Below are 18955 nucleotides of genomic sequence, written 5' to 3'. Positions count from 1 at the left end.
TACGGCAGCAGCAGCAGGAGGAGGGGAAACAGATACAACAAGACGGCGTTGCAATCCTTTTTGCTGCCTCCAAAAGGCGGCGGGGTGACGCTTCTGCCCTTCCTGAGGCTTCCTTCTGGGGCGGCTGGGACAGGAACTTTCGGAGAGGGCGGGGGGGAGGAGAGAGGGAGGGAATCCGCCACCAGCAGAAGCCTCTGCGCCTCCTCTTCCCCTTCACTTCCAGCTGGGAACGGGGCTCGGAGCCCCCCAAACCCTTTCTCGGTGCAGTTGCTTCAGCAACGAGTGGCCTGAAGCGGCGGGACGGAGCCGCGGGGAATTCCTGCTTTCTCCCGCGCAGGCTGAGGCGGGGCCTGGCAGTCCAGAGAGAGGGACGGCTCTCCACAGACCCGGCGGAGCGGGAGCGGGGGGGGGGTGTAGGTGGAAGAGGAGGGATTCAGCCCCAGCTAGCCGCCCGCCTCGGAAAAAGCAGATTACCAATTAGCCTTTTAAAAATGGCTGCTTCCAAACTGTCAGCTGGGACAGGAGGAGAGGGCTTTTAACTAAGCGCGCGCGCGCCCCTCGCCCCATCTCGGCAGGGACGGGTGGACGGGCGAGGAACTCGGGCCCACTTGGGGCGGGAGGCTCTGAGGGCATCCTGAGGGCGCTTCTCTCAGCCGCCCGCCTGTGGGAGGAAGAAGCATCCCTTCCACCGCCGTCCTTGCCCGGCTGTTGCTGCTTAAAGAGGGCGAGCTACAAAGGAGTCTGAGAAAGGGGGTGGGTGCGGAGAGAGGGATATATATATATATATATTGGGGGGCGGCCGGCCGGCGGTGGAAGAGCAGCAGCAGCGTTACCCTGGGTGGGTTGAACGGGGGCATGTCGTGAGGGGTAGGGACAAGGTCAGGAAGGAGTCCATGGAAGACGGAGGCAATGAGCCCTGAGGACGACGAGGAAGAAGAGGCGGGAAGGTTGCTGCTGCTGCTGCTGCTGGTGGTGGCGTCGTTTCACCTGAGGGATAAACGGGAGGTGCTGTGAGGAGCCTGCGGACGGACGGAGGGGGAAGCAGGGCTTGGCAGTCTCCCCTATTTCGCACTATAGACCGAATTAACCAGTTCTCTTCAGTACACATTTCCCCCATCGGTCTCTTGTGCTTTTTTTTTTTTTTGAGGAGGGGGCGCGCAGTCTCTGCTCCTCCTCATCCCTGCGTTCAACTCGCTCTCTCCCTGACCTGGGTGATGTTCCTGGATCGGCGGGGCTTGTTTTCCTCGTCGTCAGACCTGCACAAGGAACTGGGTTAATCTCGCTTCCCGGCCCGCCCTCCTCCCTCCGCGCACCCGGTCCCGGCTCTTGCGGATGTGCTCTGTGGCAAAGATGCTGGATCCTTTGGGGAAAGTCCTGCGCAGGATAGGAGGCCCTCCTGTGATCTCTGGTGCCTGGAGACCTTTTTCTTGCTCCTCCTGCTGCTTCGCCACCCTTCTGGATATGCACAATTGGCTGCTTTTCTATGGATTACTGTACCTGGTGCTGTATGCCCAAGTCTCCCAGTCGAAGCCTTGCGAGAGGACCTCCTGCTTCTCGGGCCGATGTCTGAATTCTACCTGCATCTGTGACCAAGGCTGGGTAGGAGACCAGTGCCAGCACTGCCAAGGCAGGTTCAAGTAAGTGTCACCATCTTCTGATCATACTCTTTCCCCCGCCCCCCTTTTCCTTTTCCTGCTGTTCTGTTTTATACCCAAAGTGTCTTTGCAGAAGTATAAAAACTAAAGCCGTCTGCCAAGAATCCCTAGATTCTTGTGCTTGATTTTAATGAGAGGACAAGGAGGAATCTGATAGGGACTTTTCCTTTGCATGAGAGCAATAATTCTATCTCCCTGGTATCATTCCTGTGAACGAAAAAAGAGAGAAAAAGTTAATTCTTGTTAAGGTCCTTGCCTCAAAGCAAAGGTTTTTATTCCATTTAATGTTCCTCTCCCCCAACACTGTTCATCCAAGTTCTCTCACAAAGATGTAATATATTAATCTACACCTAACCCTGTTTAAATGTGTTTCACTCATTATCGAACTAGCCAGCTTTCTCTGAAGGAGGTTATAGTAATCCCCAATAATTTGAGAAACCTCATCTGTTAAAGCTGAATGAGTGAGTCATAGACAGCAAAAGAGGATTGAGAATAGTGGTTTTGATGTGTGGTGGTGCACACTAAGGACTGTGTGCTGTGGATATAAATTGTAGTAGCTTGTTCATTTATATGAAACATGCTTAAAAAGAGAAGCCTGTGTGGTTTAGTGGCTAGAGTTATGGAGTAAAGGTTAGTAATGTAAGGATTTGATCCCACTTCTGCTACTGATCTGAGCTGTTACCTTGTGGAGGTTCATTTGCTTCTGCATGCTTTCTTTTTGTGCAGTGTGTAAAAGTGGGAATCAATATTTACCTTTGTGCACTTAATTTAGATTTATAATTTAAGATAACTTTAATAGCTAGGTGTTAATAAGGCAACATGTGTGTATTTACACACACAATTTCTGGGCAGCTGGGAAAACCAGACATTAAAACAGCTCATCTGATAAGAGAACTGGCTATAATCCATATTTTACAGGAGTACAGTTTCTTGCTCATGCTCATTTTTATTGATGTACGTGGTGAGCTACTAGCTTGACAAAGAAACATTCTGCAGAAAATGGGGAAAAAACATCAACTTTTTAATGGAGTGTTTGTAAGAGTGAAAGTGGTGACTTAAGCAAGTTCATATTTTGATGACCAAGATCTTGTTTGTTATGTAATAATCCACTAAATAAGTTTTTCTCACTATGTAGTTCCACTCAGAAAGTGTTTCCTTCAAAACAGTTAATTTTATCTGAGTGTCAACTGCATGCTATTTTATACATTAGTCTTAGTCTCTGATAATTTAAGGCAAGTAAAATTTCCAGATGATAATGTATGCCTCAACTAATGTCTACAATAATCAGTACCTCCAGTAATGACACTATAATAGGGGGATTTTCTTGGTTGTTTAGTATGTGGGTGGCGCTGTGGTCTAAACCACAGAGCCTAGGGCTTGCCAATCAGAAGGTCTGCGGTTCGAATCCCCGTGACGGGGTGAGCTGCTGTTGCTCAGTCCCAGCTCCTGCCCACCTAGCAGTTTGAAATCACATCAAAGTGCAAGTGGATAAATGGGTACCACTCCGGCGGGAAGGTAAACGGTGTTTCCGTGTGCTGCTCTGGTTCGCCAGAAGCGGCTGTAATGCTGGCCACATGACCTGGAAGCTGTACGCTGGCTCCCTCGGCCAATAAAGCGAGATGAGCGCGGCAACCCCAGAGTCGTCCGCGACTGTAACTAACAGTCAGGGGTCTCTTTACCTTTAAAATTTTCAGATGATAATGTATGCCCTAGCTAATGTAATCAGTACCTCCAGTAATGACACTATAATAGGGGGATTTTCTTGGTTGTTTAGTATTAAAGGATTAATTCTTTTTCACACACATTTGCATGAGGAAAGTGAAACTGACAGAGGGAACATTATCTAAAGCTTGCTTGTAGAATATTGTAATGTTTTTTCCAAGTTAGCATTGGGAATATTTAGCTGAATGTTCAAGGTATAGTTCTCCATTATCAGAAAGGCAAGAGTGTTTTAATGAGGAGAATTCGAGGACTTCTGGTAAAGTATAAAAATAAACTTGCAAGTTTTTGTTTTATCTCTCTGTTGAATGACTTTGAAAGTGTTATTGATGTCATTATTGTTTTATAAATGAGAAATAGATTTGGGATTCTGTAAATGCTGTAAAGTTTATCTGAAAGAGAAGGGTTATAATGCACCTGTATTGTAGTATTTTATTGATATAAGATACATCTGTTTCTGTATCTGAAGTATAGCAGAACAAACCACATACCTGATAAAGTATCTCACAAGACTTGAGGTTCAATTTATTTAAAATATTTATCAATTGACTTTCCTCTAAAGGAGCTCAGGGCAATGTACAACAAACATATAAGCATAACTTTATAAACAGTAAAACCATAATCTAAAAATAGATATTTACAACTCCTTAAAACACTGTTTCAAATGTAGTTGCTGAGGATTAAATACTCCATGGTTATACTACAAAAATAAAAATGTTTTCAGTTGATGTCTGCAGACCAACAATGAGAGTGACAATTCCAGAGTTAGAGTCCCACCACAGAGAAGGCCCTTCTATGCAAATTGACTCGTCAAAATCTGATCGGGACCGTGCTGGGGCAGGGGGGGAATCTGCTATGAAACTAATGAATCTTAAGCTTCAGTGGACCTCAGAAGCGACTTTAGTCTGCATTGCTAAAAAATGTTGTATCTATTAGACCCAGTTTAAATCACATGACTCAAATTGATTTTTTAAAAAATTATATATTTCAACAATTCCAGGTTTGTGAGTCAGTAGCTCAGTAGTTTGTAAAAGTGTGTTGATCTGTCATAGAACAACCCCAGTGAAGAAGATAACAGACCTAGTTGCTGGTTGTGAAGGGGTCTCCATGACAGTTCAGGCTCCCAAAAATGTAGGTCCATTACTGGGACAGGGGGTAGAGCTCTCCCTTGCCAGTCTTAAACTTAGTTGGCTGGTAATGGAGAAGGCACTCCCACATACTGTATATTTGGGTCCTGATCCATTGAGGGCTGTATAAACTATTTCTAATAATTTGAAGTAGGCCCAGTAGCACACAAGAATCCCAAACAGCTATATTATAAGCTATATAAGGCACAGTTCTTACACTCTAAAACATGGGTAGGCAAACTAAGGGCCATGGGCCGGATCTGGCCCGTGGACGGTCCGGGAATCACCACGTGGATCGCCAGCGTTCTTTCCCTCTCCCTCCCTCTCCCTCACACGGCTTCTCCCTGCCCTGCCTAGAGGAGGAACGGGAATGGGCTTTCTTTGTGCCAGCAGCAGCAGCAATGTTTGAGCGGCCGCCATTTTAAGCTGCCCCTCTCCTGAGCCCTTTTGTGCGCCGCTCATCGTCCCGCCGCCACCGCCAGCCTCTGCCGTTCGCAAGACATAGGTAAGCAGCCACTGGGGCTCGTGGTGCTCTTGCATTATCCCCCCCAAATATAGTCCAGCTCCCCACCAGGTCTGAGCCCCCTGCTGAAAAAGTTTGCTTACCCCTGCTCTAAACTCAGCCCCCATTGCTGGGTTGGTTAATTTAAACTATGACAGAGAAAAAGCCAAATTTGAAACATGGTTTAATTTTTGTACTTAAGGTATTTCCCAGATTGGATCATATGGCTTGATATAAGTTGTTATAAATTAAGGCTTTTGCTTTTAATATATTATCATTGCATTCAGTTTTCTTTCCAAAACATTCCTTTGTGTGTGTGTGTGTGTGTTTAAATGGCTTAAGCTTATAATTTATATAAAAGACCCCCAACTTAAATACATTGTTTTGAAGTGTTAATGTGTTAATTTTCAATGATGTTAAAAATATATTAATTTAATTTGTAAAGGTTTGTGTTTCTTGTATGATCTGTAAAAGAATTCAGTAAAATAAGACTCTTGTTCTTTCTTTATTCCTATCTTATATGAAGTGAACTAAGAGGATATGCAGCAAGCTTAACTCATTGTGTAATGAGTGATTGGCATTAGCAAATGCTGCTGGTATTGACACCAGGGCAGTATCAGTTTAGGCAATTTGGGTGTTAATCTCATGTGAGATTTCCTCTCCATCCCTGAAAAACAATAATTTAGCAGGCAGACATCAGAAATGATTGATCAATCTTGGTAAGCATGTGTCAAAGTTAATTGACTGATTCCATGGTAACAGCATTTCCTCTATAGGGAATTTGTTAAGATTGTAAGATTATTCTTTAAATGCTGTTCAGGGGTGGATAAAGGATGAGGAAGAAACAACTGGGGGTCAACTTCATTTTTACCATAAAAATAAGCACATCTCTATTAATCTATTAGGCTTCCAGCCTCTTGTTTTTTCACAGCTAAAGGTCAAACGAAATTAACCTTTCCAAAACAGAATTAGCATTAGCATAGCACACAAATTGCAGGGAGAGAACCCTTCATTGGGCAGTACTTTATTGACGCAAACCAAGATGTCACAAAAGTATTACGTACAAATTTTTGAATTCCCAAGAACTCTTTCTTAGGCAAACTGTGACATAAAGCAGGAATTTGTGGCATTGGCTGGTTACAATAAAGATATTGCCCATCTGTGGATTATGAAGTTTATTCTTATGGACTAACACAGCTACCTGTGTGTGTGTTTGCATGAGAAAAGAAAAGTTTTAAAGGGATTTTGAAGGACATAGACATAGCAAACATACTATATATATTATATGCAGGTGTCTTTACTGCGTCTGGTGAACTATCAAGATTTTCTGATATTAACTAAATATTGTTGTTCCCTACTTTTGTTGCTGTTGCTTAGATCAGTGGTTCTCCGTGTGTGAAGCAAGGAAAAGCAGAACAATATGAGCTGTGTTTAGGGTGGGTGGAATCTCCTCCATGATCTCTCCATGTGAAACTTGCTTAGAAATGGAAAGCAAAAGGATCCCTTTCCCATCGGTTTAAGTATAAGCTATTTTCTATGTGGTATGTTGAAATCTGGTGTCAGACAGCAGCAATTTTTAGTTCATGTTTTCCCTAACATGCCTAAGGACCTCATTCTGCCTGCTATTATCAGCTTGCCCTGAGGCCACTGCAGTTCCAAGTACTAGGAAATATGCAAGAATAATGGGAGACAAGTTAAAATTACAAATTCTTGAAGAATACTCATTATAGCAACAGGAAAACCAATGCAATAAAATGGTAAGAGCCCAGTTACGATTTATAGTGGTACGATCTTTTGTTGGCAACAGCCTACTTATTAAAAGCATCAAGTGAACTGAGAAGGTGATAGAAACATGGATGCATATACACCTAGGTATACTGTAATGGAAACTAAAGCAAACTATTAGACTCAGTGACTACCCCTGGCCACTGTTGCCCCATGATACAAGAATCAATACATGGCTGTAAATAACTGCCTTGACATTAAGCAAGCACAATTTTTATCATCCAAGTTGGATAACTGAAATACTGTATGTGAAGGATGCAACACGTGCTTAGAGTTAAAAAGCATGCCTGCGCCCATGGGCGAAGCCAAGATTTTTATTGGGGGAGGGGTAGGCTTTTGTGTGGGGGACCTTAGTTAGTGAAGTATTTTTATTGATTTTTATTGATTTATGGGGGCAGCTGCCCCCTACCCCCCTTTGGCTACTCCCATGTCTGTGCCTTGCACATTGGTACCAAACCCTAAGGTGCCCAACTTGCCTTTCATGGTGTGAGAGCCACACATAACTCCATTAGCTGCTCCACTGGAACTGGCCACTCCTGCAAGAACCCTTTGAGGATCTGAAAAACACTGAACTCCATACCTGTTCTGCAATAGTTTGTTCAAGTCCTGGGGGCAAGTGGCAACTTTATGACCCTGTCTGCCTCAGTCTTCCAAGATTTCGTAGCTCTACTGGCATAAACTCCAGTTCCTTCCAGGCCATTAGAGTACACTCCTGAAAATGTTTCATCTGGTTCTGTGACAACACATTGGCAGTGCTATGCTGAATTCTGAAACATGGTGAGCAAGGAAGATCAAACTGAAAAAGAGACAACAGAGCACAAAGATCCCAACCATGGGCATGGCTCTAGAGTGCTTACATGTAAGAGACTTATTGATGGATTGTGGCCTGGTTGTCACATCAAAAGTGGGCAACTGAGTTAAGCAAATCAGGAGGCCACTGCCAAATTGCCACTACAAAAGGGAAAACTCCAAAAAGTTAAACCCCTACTTGAACCTTTATCAACCCAGTTCTAGGACAATATAGCAGAACACAATTTGTCCTGGAAAATAACCTCAAAGCCTGCTGACCCAACTGCAGTGTAGTACCTTTTCCAGCAACAAATCTTGTCTCCAAAAGGAAATATTATTGTGCCTGTACCTTTTTATTTTATTTTATCAGACAGCCAAGTCCAGCCTCATGTCCCTGAAAACCTGGATTCTCTTGTGCGGTTAACTGAGGTCCTCCATTGCATCACAAAATCTATGCAAGAGGGCTTGACTAAGAGCTATAGCTTGACAGGCAGAGTTAAGGTGGCCACTGATTTCTGCAGGTTCTTATGCGTTAACTGACATGCCCTTCCCACATATATGTCCCCATGCCTAGGCTTTGCCAACTTGCCAGCAGGAAGATAGGTGGCAGTACTGGTGAAGGGAATCCAATTCAATACTGTACCTAGTAAGGGACCTCTGTCTTTTCTTCTGCCACTGGCACTCCCAATGCAGCAGGCAGATAGCAAACTCCTGTATCAAAAGCCAGTACCAGCTTTATTACTTTTCCATTCCTATTTCCCTCTCCCTCCAGTTTTGAGCTGCCAGCAAATGTGCTATAATACTGTTTAGCAACATTAAACTGAGTGCACACTATCAAGCTTACCTAAGAACGGAAGACTCTGTTGGTACTTTATCCCAGTAAATTTGATTTATTCTGTTTACAACATTTCCCCAGTATTGCCAGTATCCCTGAGTTTTGCCAGATACATCTGAAATCAGCTTGATTTCAAATGTACATCTCCAGCATAGAGCCATAGGAAGTTAAAAACCTATATAGTTATCTATCCTTGAATTTTATTTGATTACATGGTGATTTCCTCTATAATTTATGGGGTCATATTAGAACATTGAAAATTATTGGCCTTTAAAAACCTTTTAAAGAAGTTGAAACTAGGAACTGGCATATGCCTCAGTGAAACCATGTAGAAATCTTATTTTAGCTATGTCCAAATATTTGTGGAAGAAGCTTTACTGATGGTTTTAAGGAAGATACTATTATCTTCCAGATCTTAGTGTGCTTTTACTTTAAAATGACTACCCTTCCCCCTGAAGCTAATACAGTAGTCAACTGATCTGTCATGCTTATATGAAGATTCTTGTCATGTGTTATAATGGCTATAACGCTCAAGTGAGCTTAACATTGATAAAGTATTAATGCCCAGGTACAGTTCTAGTCACATGTGATTATGCATGACTAGTTGCACAATGATGGGAATGCGCATTCAGATGTGCATCTCAATGCACATGTGATTGAAAGTAATGCAGCATGCATGGGCAACCATCAACTGCATTTGTATAGGCATCATGATTTACACCTGTGCTTCCAGCTTCAACAAGTAAACAGAAGCCCATTTCCACATGTGGCTATTAGGAATAAATTCAGCTGAATTGGATGTATAATATGAAACAGTGGTGGTAATTAGTATTTTTAAATATCTGTTAGCATATGACAGAGCCATGCTTGCAGTTCTGAGTAAGATCCATTAGCTCCTGAATTGACAAATTGGATCTCAGATTTGAATTGCATGGTGAGGCCCCAAGCCCAACCCTCCTTCTTAGATAATGAAACACACGGAAACCAATATTTTGGGTTAATGGGATAAATAAGGCCATAAGTTTATTGGTTACAGATGTGAGCGGTATTGGCTTAGGCAGTGGAAGTGAACCGAACTGACTATATCTGAGTCCTGCCAGTCATGCAGGTAGTCTCACAAGGATCAACCACCAGTAGGAGGAGCCCTGTTGATGTACATCAACTGTGAGCTCCCTCAGGGTCCCCGATGGGGTCATGGCATGGCCCTAGCCCATACCCGGGCTTCGGACAGGACCCCCCCCCGGATCCCTTTAACGGAATACCCTTAAAGAGGAGGGGCAGGTGAAGGCCACAACCTCCCTTCCCATGAACCAGGTTTACCAATGCCTAACCACCAAACCTTACAAAGTTGTGACGATTGATACAAGGCAGGCGAAAACCACATGGCTGGTGCCATTTGCCAAGTGGGAAAATTCCTACCTGGCCCCCTCAACAGGTGACCAACTGTAGTTCATAGCAAGGCCAAGATGATGAACGCATGAAAATAGAGTGGGAGGGCGGGAGATCCGACGCAGGAGGAGACAGAGCCCTGGCCGCACGGGGTTTAAATCAGGTAAGTCACACCCCTAGTCACCCGATTGGTCAGCTGTGGGGCGTGACGTGGCCGGGACTCCCAATGACCCAGGAGGCATTGCCACGCCTCCCGCTGTACACGGGGAGAGCTCATGGCCAGCCTGCAACTCCACCCCCCTAGGAAGTGAAGTGGTTTTGCTAAAGTAATTCTATCAAATAGGCTGAGGACTATTAGCAACTTTCTATAGTGTGTGTGCATGTGTGTCTGTCGTGTCTCTTTACGATAAGTGTCTGTTTGTGATAGAAACTCCCCACCTCTACCTGGCTGTGATTCCAAAGTTTAGTGGGGACTAGTTGAAACTTTAGTTTGACCCAAATAGCAAGTTCTAACTGCCATGTTGAGTTGTTGACCTGCTGTTTACAAATAAATACATCTATTGAAGTTTCCCTAACTCCCAACTGGAGGAGGGAGGCAGGCAGGGGAGAGGACGAGATGTGTGGGGCTTTGCTGGCGCCGGGAAAGCAGAGCTCACCCCCCTTCCCCCAGGCTCAGGGTACACTTGGGAGTCATGGGGGGGCGGGGTCTCCCAGCTGATGATCCCACCGAGCTCCGAGCCAGGTGGAGCCTAGGAGTTCTCTCTTCACCATCAGAAGGCTCTTCTTTTTTATTTTATGCCGCCTCCTCTTCTGCCTGCAGCAGCTGCCAATTGGAGCTTCCTGCGTCTCAAAGGCAGGTGTGTTCTGGGTGGTTTCTGTCTTCCATTACTCTTTAAAAAAAAGTCAGAGAGTGGGGAGTGGGGAGTAAGTGGGGAGATTGGGTGGTGGGGTAAGCTTCGCGCCCTCCGTGCAAGTTGCAGAAGGGAAACAGAAGTTGGCTGGCCCTGCTGTGCTAAGTCTTGGTTTGCTGGTAGGGTAGCTTGTACTCTGAAACCCCAGCTGCAAGCATGCTGGCCTGCTGGAAATAAGTAAAATTAATCTTGGATCCCAAAAAGGGCTTTGGAAACAGAGTGCGTAGTAGTAGGTTAGAGGAAGTTGTATGGGAATTCGGGGTTCTGGTGTTTCTCAGGAGTGCGGAGATACCTCTGCAGAGGACATGTGGCCTTATGGTTAGAGCAAGAGCACCTTATTGTCCATTGTTCAGGAAGCAGCAGTGGGGTGAGAAGGGGACAGCTTTGCAGAGCTGGAGCAGAACCCTGAATTCAGGAGGGCATCATGGGTAAGAATGGGCGCAGCAATAAAACTGCTGGCACGTTTGCAAAGCTAAGCAGGGTCTGATATGGTTTCAAATTGGATGAGAAACCTTGTACTGTATTGAGATTCCTGCATTGCAGGGGGTTCGACTTGATGACCCTCGGGGATCCCTTCCAACTCTAGAATTCTGTGATTCTTCTGTCATGAGCTGAGTGTGCCTGGAAAATATATATATATATGTTTGTGTATAACTGATAATTCTGTATATATACTGTATGTGCATAACGGTGTATTTTGAGAAAAAACAATGAGAGGGGCCTCTTGGGAAGGAGCTCGGGGCTCTGCTAGCAACTTATATGGATGGATGTCAGTGCAATATCTATGGGAGGAGGTAATTATGAATTTTAGCAATAAATATACTTTTATATGTCAAATCAGCAGAATTTCCATTTCACAGCTATGCAGCAGGTCTACAAAAGCCAACTCAAGCTGAATTTGTTGTGTTGGTGGAAGCAGTGCCATAACTACTGTGGGAGAGGGGCTGGCTGGTTTTTTTGCCCCAGATGAAGCCTCCGGGGCCTATGTGTGTGCCAAACTGGGTCTTTGACCCAGGTGAAATAAAGTCTACTTTCGCCCCAGATGGAAGCGGTGCTTCTAAATGACAGGAATATAATATTACACCAGGGCAAAACTTCTAAGGGCCTGTCCATAGCTCGGCTTAATGTGGATTGTGAACCCTTTGTGCCTCCTTTAATTATGGATAATAAAGCATGAAAAAAAAGCTTCCCCAGATTCATTGAAAAAAATCTGGTAACCATATTATACAGTGTGGTTGCAAGTGGTTTTAATAGAAATGCATACTGTGTTGAATATCTGCAAAGGAAATAGCCCACCTTGCAGATGAGACTAAATGCACTTTATATTGCTTTCGGGTTAGTATTTTTTTCTTCTGGAAAGTGTGGAAAATTAATATTTATGCATTCCCCTCCAAATCCCTGCCTGCCTGCAAAAAGGACTGCAGAAATATGTATATTTTAATGGTTTAATAAGATTGGTACTGCTTATGAAGGATGATGGTATTTACTATTTGCTAAGTTGTTCAATAATTTTATCTCAGTGTGCAGAATTTATTTAGCTTTCAGTTTAACTTGCTAATAGTCTGTTAAATTTCTAAATGCAGATTTATATGGGAGTTATACAATAAATCCTAATTTTACGATACAAGTAAAATATAGAATACTGAGAAGACCAGGGATAATGTTAAAACCTGCATCGCTTGTGAATGACTTGTTTAAATTTTGACCTAATTCTGAGGGAGCATGCACTGGCCTACTTCTCTTACTGAAAACACCAGTAAAGAATATATCTAGCGCACTTCTGCAATATGCTGATTCTTTGTGACACGATAAACAAACCTAAAAGCAATTTATGAAACATTAACATTTTAAAAGTGCTGCTATTTTTAAAATAAATTCTCCATGGGTCAGGACCATATAGCCTTCATAACAGAAAATGCAAATTATGAACCCAATATCACGATATGGACTTCAAACTGGTTTTTGGATGATATATTGCTATATCACCCAGCCTTAATAGGATGCTCCTGCATTTATAAATAATCCTTGTGGAAGCATTTTAGACCATTGCTTTCCTGAAGCTTTTAGTTTGTTTTAGCAGTGTAGCCCATGACCTTATTTAAATGTATTCATATAAATAACATTTAAAAATTATTACCTGTACATAAAAACAAATTGCTGCAGAAGTATGGAGAACTGAATTTTAGAATGGAAAAATAAGAAATTGGGAGAAATTAAATTGAAATACTTTCTCATTCCTAATGGCAAGAAACAGGTTCTGGATTATTTAGTTCAATGAAATATTGAAATAAACAGAATCAAAAAAACTTAGTTTACATTAAAAAAAGACACCTCTTAGCATTCACCCAGTATGTTGGAAGTACACGAAGAACCTCCACATGTTGCCAGGGGACACCTGTTTTTTGGATCTGTGTGTATGGGTAGAGTGAACGATTTACTGAGCACTCAAATTCTAAGCATTTGTCTCATCCTTTGTAGAATGTATATGTTCCAGGGAGGCAGAATATGAAGGATCAGTTGAGGTTCACAGATTGAACTGTATCCTGAGCTGAACATTATGGTGTCATTAGCCCAAACATCACTTTTCTTGTTGAGACTTATGTCCTCAGCCGAGATAAGAAAATACAAACTGGGTGCTTGCCCAGAGCTTCTGGAGCTCCTTTGTGTCTTATTTAAACTCAACTAAAACTGCACACAGCATTCCTAGCCTATGATGCCAAACTGAAATAGTTGAGGGGAGGAAAATAGGTCAGTTAACATTCCTCAAGTAACATATTCAGTCATGCTTTGTTTCTAGCCATGTTTCTTTCAATGGAGAAATCAGGTGATAATTCATTCATGGTAGTAAAATGTCTTTTTTTGTCCTAAATACCAACGACGGATGAAAAATCAATGACTTGAAGGCATGCAGTATTAAGCAGTAATTGGCCTGCAGGAGCCCGTTATTTCATTTTGGGTATATGGTGTTCTGTGATGATGGAGAGGTGAACTGAGTGGCTCAAGGTGTGGGACTGGATGGGGTATTCCCTTCTGGCCCTACTCAACTTTGTGGTTCTCATTTTCACTTATTTTGTGTCTCCTCCTGTGTGGCTTGTATGACCATAAGCATACTGCTTCAAGTGCAGGATTTACAAAGGGAAGAAACAAAGTTTACAGACACATTACGCATTTAGCATATTATTTTCCTTATACTGTACAGTATAACTGATCTTTAGACCATAGCCTAGCCTATTTTTCTACAATGATAAGCCCACTGAGGATGGAATTTTGCTGTCTGAAGCCAGTCCACCTCTCCCTTAAGATCTTGAGGGGTGTATGGTTCAATTTTCATGGATGATTCATCAGGAACTAATACACAGCTGTGTAGTGAGGGATGCAGTGAGATGTAATATATAAGAGCACAATTTAATACTGGTCATGAGGCACTTCTTCCTTTAAGCCAGGAGCATTGGGACTACATCTCAATTTTACTTCCTCCTGTTCTAGGAGTTTCAAGGTCTAAATGGAGGACAGCTGTACAAGTTTGTTGTTGTTTGATTTTTATGGCTGCCCATAAATAAATAAAAGGATTAAGCTCTTGGACAGCTTTATGCTGAACGTGCTTTTACTGGTTGGTTTGTATCTCTGGAGTTTTATATAAAACAAAGAAGAAATACATATATAACAAGGAGCTGCAACAAAATATTGCAGTTCAGAATGCTGCTCCTGAGCATTCTTACTTTCTGCTTCCTGCTTCTGACTGACAGCTTATGTGAAACACTACTAAACCTTAGGTTACAGGCTATGGACACAGCCAAAGGGTGCATAAGTAAAAAAAAAAAGTATTGAAATTTTTATTTGATGTCATTTTATCCTGAAACACAGTCTGGAGCAGTGTTTCTCAACCTTTTTTGGGCCACGGCACACTTGTTCCGTGAAAAAAATCATGAGGCACACCACCATTAAAAAAGTTTAAAAAAATTAACTCTGTGCCGCCCTATATTATAATTATGACTGTAAGAAACACTTGCCAAATATTGCTTTCTGGCGTCGTTTGCTCTGAGCTTTGGGAAAGAGGAGGAGAAATATTGCTTTCCGGCGGGTCAGTGGTGTTTATTGGCGGTCGCCAGGCACGTGACAATGCAAATCGCCCTTCTCGTCGCCGCACGTCGCGGCACACCAGCCAGCGTCTCACTAGTGTGCCGCGGAACAGCGGTTGAGAAACGCTGGTCTGGAGAACAGTTTGAATGACAGTGTTTTTTTATTTGGGATAAGTTGTCTGTTTTTAGCAAACTGTTTAGGTCAAAGCCAATTTGACAATATTGGCTGCTTGCATTAAAAAGTAAAGACTTGTTTATTATGATAGTACTTTCCTTGTTAAAGTGGTGTGTGTGTGTGTGTGTGTGTGTGGATTGACCAATCTCACTATGTTTTATAAAACACATTTGTTAGGCTTGTTTATGCAGACTAAAGCCGACAGACATAAGACTTCCTAATCTCATTCTGTTTTAAAATCTTACATGCATAGCAGTTAATCTTAATATCCTTTATTTTACTAGTCTGATCACTTTAAGAATGAGTACTGTATATAAAATTGATATACATAGTATTTTAATCTTATCAATGCCTTAATTTCTAATTTAAAATATTGTTATAAATATGTACAGAATCTGGGACTGCTTAACATTTAGCCCCCAAAATGCTGCAATAAATTACTGTATTTTTCCATGTATAAGACTATATTTTCCCCTAAATTTTTGAAGTTTAAAGTAAGGGGTTGTCTTATATGCGGATAGTGCATAGTGCATTTTCATAATTTTGAGTCCCAAAAATAGGGGGCGTCTTATACACAGAAAAATACAGTATATTTTGTCTCAGCATCTGGAGAATATTTAATGAGGTTGTTTCATTTAATATGTGTCAATACTAAAAAGTAACTTTTATAATTCCCCCACCCCAGTTCTTAAAACACGCACACCAACCAATTCCTTAAGGGTAACATTAATATCTGCTTCTAAGGCTGCTTCTAAGTATTCTTATGGACAATTGTATACAGTTCTTAAGATTTATGTTCATAATTTAACTGCAATTATAGTACAGTGGTACCTCTGGTTAAGAACTTAATTCGTTCTGGAGGTCTGTTCTTAACCCGAAACTGTTCTTAACCTGAAGCACCACTTTAGCTAATGGGGCCTCCTGCTGCCACCATGCCGCCAGAGCACGATTTCTGTTCTCATCCTGAAGCAAAGTTCTTAACCTGAAGTACTATTTCTGGGTTAGTGGAGTTTGTAACCTGAAGTGTTTGTAACCTGAAGCGTTTGTAACCCGAGGTACCGCTGTATGGATAGAAGGCAGCAAGAATTTTGTTGTTGTTCACCATCAGTTGCCAGGCTGTTTGCTGCAACTTTTGTGTCCGTTGAAAACATGATAGGAAAAGGCATTTAGTGTTCACTGTGCCATACTTCACACACACACACACACACACACACACACACACACACACACACACCTTCAAGTCGCTAGGATATAATACTTGAAAATATTTGTGTGCTGCATTGGAAACCTCCAAAGTGATTACAGAGTTAGTTGCCAAAGGGAGTTGGCTCTGACATGTGTTTAGATCTGAAAAACAACTTTCACATGAACAAAATCAAATGTCGGAATTGGTTGCTGATCATGGACCCTCACTCTGAATTAGCCATTTGGGAAGCAAACATCTGTCTTGGACAAAATTTGTTGCAAATGTATAGTTTGCGATGTAAGAAACAGCAGCTGTGATATATATAGTGTGTGTGTGTGTGTGTGTGTGTGTTAGAAGTGATTAGCAAATAATACTGTGTTTCATGTTTCATTCTTCTGGATGGTTCCACTCTCTCTCCATGTTGTTGTTGTTTAGTCGTTTAGTTGTGTCCGGCTCTTCGTGACCCCATGGACCAGAGCACGCCAGGCACTCCTGTCTTGCACTGCCTCCTGCAGTTTGGTCAAACTCATGTTGGTGGCTTCGAGAACACTGTCCAACCATCTCGTCCTCTGTCGTCTCCTTCTCCTTGTGCTCTCAATCTTTCCCAGCATTACCGGTAGGGTCTTTTCCAGGGAGTCTTCTCTTCTCATGAGGTGGCCAAAGTATTGGAGCCTCAGCTTCAGGATCTGTCCTTCCAGTGAGCACTCAGGGCTGATGGATAGGTTTGATCTTCTTGCAGTCAAGAGTCTCCTCCAGCACCATAGTTCAAAAGCATCAATTCTTCAGCGATCAGCCTTCTTTATGGTCTAGCTCTCACTTCCATACATCACTACTGGGGAAATAATAGCTTTAACTATATAGACCTTTGTCGCCAATGTGATGTCTCTGCTTTTTAAGATGCTGTCTAGGTTTGTCATTGCTTTTCTCCCAAGAAGCAGGCGTCTTTTAATTTCGTGACTGCTGTCACCATCTGCAGTGATCATGGAACCCAAGAAAGTAAAATCACTCACTGCCTCCATTTCTTCCCCTTCTATTTGCCAGGAGGTGACGGGACCAGTGGCCATGATCTTGGTTTTTTTGATGTTGAGCTTTTTTGTTGATATTTTTTGATCTCCTCTTTCACCCTTATCAAAAAGTTATTTAATTCCTCCTCACTTTCTGCCATCAAGGTTGTGTCATCAGCATATCTGAGGTTGTTGATATTTCTTCCAATCTTAATTCCGGTTTGGGATTAATCCAGTCCAGCCTTTCACATGATGAATTCTGCATATAAGTTAAATAAGCAGGGAGACAATAGACAGCGTTGTCGTACGCCTTTCCCAATTTTGAACCAATCAGTTATTCCATATCCAGTTCCAACTGTAGCTTCTTGTCCCACATACAGATTTCTCAGGAGACAGATGACGTGATCAGGCACTCCCATTTCTTTAAGAACTTGCCATAGTTTGCTGTGGTCGACACAGTCAAATGCTTTTGCGTAGTCAATGAAGCAGAAGTAGATGTTTTTCTGGAACTCTCTAGCTTTCTCCATAATCCAGCGCATGTTTGCAATTTGGTCTCTGGTTCCTCTGCCCCTTCAAAATCCAGCTTGCACTTCTGGGAGTTCTCGGTCCACATACTGCTTAAGCCTGCCTTGTAGAATTTTCAGCATAACCTTGCTAGCATGTGAAATGAGGGCAATTGTGTGGTAGTTGGAGCATTCTTTGGCACTGCCCAGGGCCGTCTCTAGCAGGTCGGGCGCCCTGGCGCTGAGGTGCAGAAATCGCTCCGGCGCACCCGCCCTCGAAGCGCGCAGCATGGCTTCCGCGCGGCTTTGCCGCGCAGCGCCCCTCCCTGCCGGCCCGGGAGTACACCTAGAGCCGGGCCTGGCATTGTCCTTCTTTGGGATTGGGATGTAGACTGATCTTCTCTAATCCTCTGGCCACAGCTGAGTTTTCCAGACTTGCTGGCATATTGAGTGTAGCACCTTGACAGCATCATCTTTTAAAATTTTAAATAGTTCAGCTGGAATATCATCACTTCCCCTGGCCTTGTTATTTGCAGTGCTTTCTAAGGCCCATTTGACTTCTTTCTCCATAGGGGCATTCAAAGTAGTATACACATCTGATTCAGAAGAAATTCCTTTATTTTATTTTTTTGCAAGGTAGTTTTACAAGGTAGTCTGAAACAGCAAATATTCGGGGTGTGGGGGTGGGATGCATCTTTCTAGATTAATCAATGCACGCTGCCACCAGATTTTATTCATAGTATTGTTTCAAGTCTGCAGTTGCCCACTATCTACATTGTTTGTTATCTTGCTCACATAGATGAAATGTGGAAAAATTGTTGAAGTGTTGGAAGAAATAAAGACAGGAGATGTACTGCAGAGGGATGCCTATGCTCCTCCTATGTGGTTTTTAAAAATAAGACTGTAAGCTGTAGCTACCGTGTTTCTCCAAAATAAGACACCGTCTTATATTTATTTTTCCTAAAAAAAACAACAACACGGTGGCTTATTTTCAGGGGATGTCTTTTTTATTATTAAGTATGGTACAGTTTAACCTACAAGGTTAAACTGCCTATCACTATGGCTTATTTTCGGGGTATGGCTTACTTTCGGGGTATGGCTTATTTTCGGAGAAACATGGTATGTGCTGCTGCAGGAGAATGTACAGCTAAGGAGAAGGATGCGTATCCAGTTGGCTAGTCCTAAGAATGAGAATTCAGACTGAGAACTGATCCTGTAGAAATATCAGATTGTTGGTATTTATACTCTATACAATCAAAGCACATTGCTTCCAGAATGAATCCTGGGAACTGTACT

General features: G+C 42.7%; 1 protein-coding gene across 1 annotated transcript in view; it reads left to right on the top strand.

The window, feature by feature from the left end:
- The first annotated feature begins 200 nt into the window (after positions 1-200).
- The window catches only part of ATRNL1 (attractin like 1), a 497126-nt gene continuing 478371 nt past the window's right edge, over positions 201-18955 (top strand). Inside the window, exon 1 of the mRNA XM_060274775.2 lies at positions 201-1637. Coding sequence (XP_060130758.2) covers positions 1333-1637 — 305 coding nt within the window. The 5' untranslated portion in view covers positions 201-1332. The remainder of the gene's footprint in view (positions 1638-18955) is intronic.

This window comes from Zootoca vivipara, chromosome 5 (genome assembly GCF_965207765.1).
Source record: "Zootoca vivipara chromosome 5, rZooViv2.hap1.1, whole genome shotgun sequence".
Lineage (NCBI taxonomy): Eukaryota > Metazoa > Chordata > Lepidosauria > Squamata > Lacertidae > Zootoca > Zootoca vivipara.
The sequence above is the reverse complement of the archived record's forward strand: the minus strand, read 5'-3'. Positions and strand labels throughout refer to the sequence as shown.